Below are 7,580 nucleotides of genomic sequence, written 5' to 3' on the forward strand. Positions count from 1 at the left end.
TCGCTGCTCAGGAGTACGGGCGGCGGGAGTCTGTGCTCCTCCCCCGGCCTGATATGTAGTTGCAGCAAGGGGAAACAACCCTGCCTGATCCAGAGTGGTGCACATGCTCATGAACTGCGCAAGAATCTCCTAAAGAGCTAGAGTAGTAGTAGCAGTAGGCGTATCAGGTGCATGGACTCCGGCTGGAACTGCTGGTGGTACCTCGGTGATAGCTCGCGCAGGTGCTCTGGCTGCACCACGTGCGCATCCTCGACCTCTACCCCGTCCTCGATTTTTGACGGCTGTAGTAGGGGGTGCGGGTGCCTGATCGTCTCGAGTAGCATGTTCCGCACCATCTGTAAGAGAGTAGAAGACAAAAGTTTAGAATTGTGATATCAAAATCTCGCACGACAAGGAAATCAAATAAAGTGGAATTTTTCTAACAGTTACATAGCCTCTCGTAAATAAGTACAGACGTCTTCGTATCGATCCGCGAAACTTTAATAAACCGGTTTCTGATTCATGAATCCTATGAACCTAGCGCTCTGATACCAACTTGTCACAACCCCAGTTCGCCCTTCGTGAACATCGTGACGGCACCTAGTCTCTACGACTAGGTAAGCCTAACAAATGCGGAAACGAAATAATTTTGGAAAGAAAATAATTAAAAACTGATCTAACAAAATGAAAAAGTGTGTATGTTGTCGCCTAGCATATAAGAGTACAAGAATCTCAACCTAACACTCCCAAAATCCGAAACTCCATGAATCACAAGCTAAGAGTTTACATAAAAAGCTCTAACTCCAGAAATATCTATCAACAAGGAAAATACAGAAGGGCTATGCTAGTGCTGAGAATAGAAAGGGACTCTTCAGTCTGCGGACGCGGCAGATATACCTCAAAGTCTCTACGAAAGCGCCTCGCCTCAAGTGTGATAAGGCTGAGTGGAAGTACCTGGATCTGCACATGAAAAACATGCACAGAAAGGGCATGAGTACACCACTGCGGTACTCAGTAAGTGCCAAGCCTAACCTCGATCAGGTAGTGACGAGGAAAGTCATGGCCCTACTAAAATTAAATGAAATATAAGGTATGACAATATAGAATAAAGTAGTAAAAATTAAGTGCAACAGTAAGAAATAATATAGAATAGAAAGAACAACAGCAACTATAACAAAGACAAAATAATCACGGAAAGGAGTACAACTCAACACAAAGATAACATCCGGGGATCTCTCAGTATCCCGAGGATCTCTTAGTATCCTCAATATGTGTTCCAAAGATCTCTTAATATCCCGAGGATCTCTTAGTATCCTCAATATATATGCTGGGGATCGCTCGGTATCCCAAGGATCTCTTAGTATCCTCAATGTGTACTAGGGATCTCTTGGTATCCCGCACTACAATCCAAATCAAAATATATGTGCAGGGGAATCTCCCGAGATACCGTCCCGTAGTCCCAAAGTAAACACGCAGCAACAACACGAAGAATACTCAATTAAATTCAATTTCACACCAAGGTAAACAGGTATTTCTAACCTAACATTCTTCACATAGTCCAAATAAGGCAGTTTGAGAAAATAAAAACAATTAAGGCAATTAGACATGATTCTCTAAGCTAACAGAAGGCTTGATTGTAAGTAGAATAAACAGGAAGGGAAGACACAATTAAAGTTACTTAGTGAAAACAGGATTTTCAACAATTAGCACAAGTACACACTCGTCACCTCACGTACAAGGAATTTCAAATATCAACAATACCAAATCCTAAGGGAAGTTCCCCCACACAAGGTTAGGCAAGCCACTTACCTCAAACCGGCTCAAAATCAACCTAAGACCACGTTCTTTCCACGAGTACTCGACTCCAAATGGCCCAAATCTATTCAATTCAATTACATAATGTAAATATAACTTCAAGTAACTGACTCCACAAATAAATTATAAGCTAATACACGAAATTAGGTAAAATGACCAAAATGCCCCTCGGGCCCACGTCTCGGAATCGGGTGAAATTTACAAATTCAGAATCCTCATACTCTCACGAGTTCATATGTATAGAAATTACTCCAATCTGACATCAAAATCGTGATCCAAACACAAATATTAGGTCTAGGAACTTTTCCAACTTTTCTCTAATTTTTCCACCCCAAATTCGAATTTAAAGGATGAATTTAAGCATAGATTCGTGAAAATTAATCAAAACCGCGTACGAATTACTTATCCAAAACACCCAGGTGAAAATCCCTCTCACAATCGCCAATCCCGAGCTCCCAAATCAATTTTCCAAGTTTTGAAACTAAACCCTCGATTCTGTCCCTTTTCTGACAAGTGAAACCGCATCTGCGGCTGTGGGACAGCACCTGCGGTCTCGCTTCTGTGAAGACCAAGTCGCACCTGCGACTTTTCATTCAATCAAAATTTCCGCTTTTGCGACATGCTTCCCGCACCTGCGGCTTCGCAGGTGCCGTCTATGACATGTGCGGTTATGACAACAGAATCAGCAGCTTCAGCTGCAAATTTCCAACTCCAAACTTTCCGTTAACGATCTGAAATCATCCCGAGGCACCCGGGACCTCAACCAAAAGCACGAAAAAGTCACATATCACTATTCAAACTTATAGCAATTCTTAAAACACCTAAAACAACATCGAAACGTCGAATTAACCATGTTTCAAGCCTAAGAACTCCAAAAACTCTCAATTTACGCTTTCGATCAAAAAGTCTACCAACCCTCGTCCGAATGACCTGAAATTTTGCACACACGTCACATTCAACACTACGGAGCTACTCCAACTTCAGGAATCCCATTCTGACCCTTAGATCAAAATCTCACTATCGAACCGGAAACTTCAAAAAATTTACTTTCGGCATTTTAAGCCTAAATTAGCTACGGACCTCCAAAATACAATCCGAACACGCCCATAAGCTCTAAATCACCCAACGGAGCTAACGGAACCAACGAAATTCTATTCCGAGGCCATCTTCATACTGCTCTGACTACGGTCCAAATTCTAAAGTTTAAGCTCTCATTTAGGGATTAAGTGTCCCAAAACACTCCGAAACTCAAACCAAACATCCCAACGAATCAAAATAGCAGAAACAAATATGGGAAAAGCAGTTAATAGGGGATCAGAGTGCAAATTCTTAAACGACCGGCCGTGTCGTTACATGCATGGATATTTTAGAAAATATTTCTGGTATTCTTGGAGGGAGTGATATTTCTAATTGTGCTGTGAACTTGTTGACACAGTAAGAGATGTGACATGTATTTTTGAAGTTGTCTAATGATGAAGCTAGGAAATCTTGGTTGGAGTACAACCACCAACGATCCTTCGTGCCGAATAATCCATCTAATCCAATCTGAGAAGTTGTTGATGATGCTTTACCCATATTACATTAGCATTAGACATTTTAACTTGCCCTTTAAAGTATGTGTAGAAGGTTATATTTTCTTAATATTTTGTTTCATGTTTAGACATAATGGTAGTTTAATCATTTCTTGTTTAGACATTACGTGTTTTATTTTAATAGATGACTATACTATCAACTTTGAAGTTAGCATTTGTTATTTTTAATTCGTAACAATATGTATGTCTGTTTCATTTCAGTTTAATGGAATACTGGAACAATGACCTGTTAAATGATGAAAATAAAGAAGAGGAAACCCAAGAAAATAAGGAATGGATGGCACTATATCGAATAACATGTAAGAGTATATTGATATATTATGAGAAATACATTTGCAAGGAACCATGTCGTACATCTAAACGCATTAGGAATATATTTATCCAAGATATATTACATGAAAATGAGACTCGGTATTATGAAAATTTTCGATTGAGAAAGTCAGTGTTTATTGATTTAAGTAAAGATCGAGCTGATAAATATGGTCTTAAACCCACATGTGGGATGTCTGTCTATGAGGAGTTAGGGATGTTATAGATGATTTGTGCATATGGTGCCGAAAATCGATTGGTACAAGAGATTTTTTCAACATTCAGGAGAAATAATTCATAGGCATTTTCATAGTGTTCTAAAGGCCATTGGTAAGCTTGCAAGAGACATAATCCAACCACATCCAAGTTATAATGATGGTGCAGGAGATCACAAGCCATGTGATCAACGATATTTCTCTTTCTTTAAAGTAAGTGACATTCTTAATAATTATATTATTATATTTTTACATTTTAAATCAAAAATTATCTAGTGTAAACTTATATTTAGTTTATGAATGTATATATTTTTAGGATTGTATATATTTTTAGGATTGTATTGGAGCACTTGATGGCACATATGTGAAAGCAAGATTGCCTCAAGGTCAAGAGATACCATATATTGGACGTAAAGGTTATTCTACTCAAAATATTCTTGATGTTGTTGACTTTAATATGTGTTTTACATTTGCATGGGTTGGGTGGGAAGGAGAAGCTTATGATAACTATATATTTGGTGAGGCACTGCATAGACCCGAACTAAATTTTTCACACACATCTGGGGACAAATATTATCTTGTTGATGCAGGATATTCACACATAAAGGGATATATGGCTTCATATAAAAGGGGATAATGTGATATACCAACTTGCAGAATTTCGTCGAGGTGCGACACGATAATTGCGAGCACCAAATGGACATAAAGAAATGTTCAATTATTTGCATTCTTCTTGCATAAATATTATAGAGGGAACATTTGGGGTATGGAAAGCAAGGTGGTCTATTTTGTGAGATATGCCTTTTTATCATATTGACACTCAAAGAGATTTCGTATTGTCTACAATGTCGATTCACAATTACATTAGAAAGAAAAGTAAGGTGGACAATGCATTCCAAGAAACTGAGAATGAGAGATATGTGCCACATGTTGATCCTGATGTTGGAAGATCCACAAGAGTCAACGTTTGTTTTGGTAATTTAAAAATATTATTAATCACCAAAGAAGCAAATTATAGCATATAAAGGCTAACTCAACCTGTATACAAGTCTATCCTGTATTCCTAACCTCAACAGACTAGTTTACATGTCACTATACTATTACCCTTACAACCTGTAGAAGCTTATGTTGCAGAACTTCTTTGAGTTTGCCAACAGTCCGTATATTGCAAAGATAGGCTATCTCTCTAATGATGCTCTGCCTATCCCTATGTACCTTATCAAATACTCTTTGGTTTTTTTCATTCTATATATTATACAATGTTTCAGCAAAGACCAGTCGCATGAACTGGCCTTCAACAGATTTCTTCTTTGCTTTCTCCACAAACCAGAAAACTAGTTGAGCCCACGTCTTTAGTTGCACCTGAATTTGTAACCAGTTGAAAAATTCTTTTCATAATCTAATGGTGATAGTGCATTCACAAAATAGATGGGCATGAGTCTCTGGATGTTGTTTACAGAAGACACACGTTGGATCCACATCAATGTTCCATTTGATCAACCTGCCAGTAGTCAGTATTCTTTCATGTATGATCAACCACATGGAAAACACTGCTTTAAGTCTAGCTAGATTCTTGAACATGATTGTTTTCCACTCGACTTTTGCTAAGGATCCAAGTTGTTGTAAGTACAAATGTTTGATCATACTGCATTTGCCTCTATCTCCCGGCAGTTGTGGGCTTCGTCCATCAACGGTCAAGATCTTTTGAACCATCCAACTTGCTTGTTTAGCCACTTTGATATTAGTTATAGGTCGCCCCTTTGTATGATACATATGGACCCATTTGATCCACAGCCTGTCTGATTTTGTTGTTAAGTCCTATTGTAGTTTGAGGATGGCTGTTTTATTCTAGTTTTTGAGATTCAATATGTTTAGCCCACCATCACTTTTGGGTTGACAGACTCTCTCCCAACATATCAAGGCACGCTTGGTAATGAAATTAGCACCTGACCACATGAATCTTCTTCAGTATGCTTCAATGAGTTTGATCACCTTGGAAGGTATCAAAAACATTTGAGACCACTAGGATTGTACTCCAAACAGTACAGATCTAATTAGTTGTACTCTTCCAGCGTATGACAATTTGCTTGCAGTCCAGGATGATATTTTGGTTACTATTTTTGTCAATCAGAGCCTGCCATTGTGTCACCTTCAATCTTTTTGGTAGCAAGAGGCACTCCCAAGTACCTAAATGGTAGTTCACCTTTCATATAACCAAGTTGCTGAAGTATAAGTTCTTGTTCTGTATTGTCCACTCCACCAAAATATACTGAACTTTTGTTTAGATTAGCTTTTACCCCAGATGCTATGGAGAACTGATCAAAATATTGCTTCAACATTGCCACAAATTGGTTATCTCCCCTAGCAAACAATAGGAGATCATCAGCAAAACTCAAATGAGTAATGCCTAGTTTCTTGCACTTTGGATGATAGTGGAAGTACTTATAATCTTTAGATCTCTGAGAAGCCTATTTAGATATTCCATGGATAAAGTAAATAAGATGGGGATACAGGGCCACCCTGCTTGAGGCCCTTAGCAGCAGGAAAAAGGTAGTGCTAGCTCTCCATTTATCAAGATAGAATAGCTCACACTATGGATACATGATGATATCCATTGGTTGAATCTATGAGGGAGGCCAGCCCCTTCATGATTTGTAGCACAAAGCTCCATTCTACACTGTCATAAGCCTTTTGTAGATCTACCTTGATCATACATCTAGGTGATATATGTTTCCTTGAGTAAGCCTTAATCAGCTCATGTGCTAGGATAATATTATCACCCTCTTTTCTTCTTGGGATGAAACCAGCCTGAGCCCCATCAATCAAGAACCCCATTACTTTCTGCAGCCTTGATGATAAGATTTTGTATATAATCTTATACAATATAGTACAACAGAATATAGGTCTGTAGTCCTTGATGTTAGTATGGTTGGTGATCTTAGGCAATAGAGTAACTGTAGTACAGTTAATGGCCTTAGGCATCACTCCTGTAGCAAAGAACTCAGATATTGCTTCATATAAATCCTTCTTAATAACCTCCATAATTTATTGAAGAAAACAATATTATACCCATCGATGCCTGGGGCTTTGTCATTACCAATAGCACACAAACATTCATCTACTTCTTGCTTAGATATATCTTTAACATGCTCCACTGCTTGTTGGTGATTTAGTTTAGGGCCACTCTTCAGTATTTGCATGTTTACAGCAGGTAAAGTTTAGTTGCAGCTCTCATAAGGGACTTATAGAAATCAACAATCTCTCTCTTGATACTCTTAGGGTCTGCCTGGACTGCACCATTTAGTGTTATTAGAGTTGTAATATTTTTCCTGCTTGCTCTGTCTTTCATCATTGCAAAGAAATATTTATTTTTTCCATCTCCAACATCAATCAGTGAGCTCTTGATTTTTGTAGTATTTTCTCTTCAATGAGTGACCATTTCTCTAATTGAAATCTAGCCTTTTTCTCCATCATCCTTAGCTGATCAGAGTAGCCTCTAGTCATTTTTTGTTGACAATAAATCAAGTCCTTTCTTGCTTGGTCTATTTTTTTTGTTATATTCTTGAAGTCTCTGGTATTTAAGTTCTTAAATTCAGGCTTCATAGCTTTCAACATGTACCAGCTAGTGGCTAACTTGCAAGACTGCTGAGCACCACGCCATCCTTCATTA

At 38.3% G+C, this 7,580-nt stretch overlaps 1 protein-coding gene across 1 annotated transcript; it reads right to left on the reverse strand.

Annotated features, from left to right (window-relative positions):
- Positions 1-6,033: 6,033 nt before the first annotated feature.
- Positions 6,034-7,110, reverse strand: LOC142163201 (uncharacterized). Its single transcript, XM_075220461.1, has 3 exons — positions 7,008-7,110; positions 6,614-6,897; positions 6,034-6,378 (listed from the first exon to the last, which is right to left on the reverse strand). The coding sequence occupies exons 1-3, from the start codon at positions 7,108-7,110 to the stop codon at positions 6,034-6,036; spliced, it is 732 nt and encodes a 243-aa protein (XP_075076562.1).
- Between the last annotated feature and the right edge of the window lie 470 nt (positions 7,111-7,580).

Source organism: Nicotiana tabacum, chromosome 8, assembly GCF_000715075.1.
Source record: "Nicotiana tabacum cultivar K326 chromosome 8, ASM71507v2, whole genome shotgun sequence".
NCBI lineage: Eukaryota > Viridiplantae > Streptophyta > Magnoliopsida > Solanales > Solanaceae > Nicotiana > Nicotiana tabacum.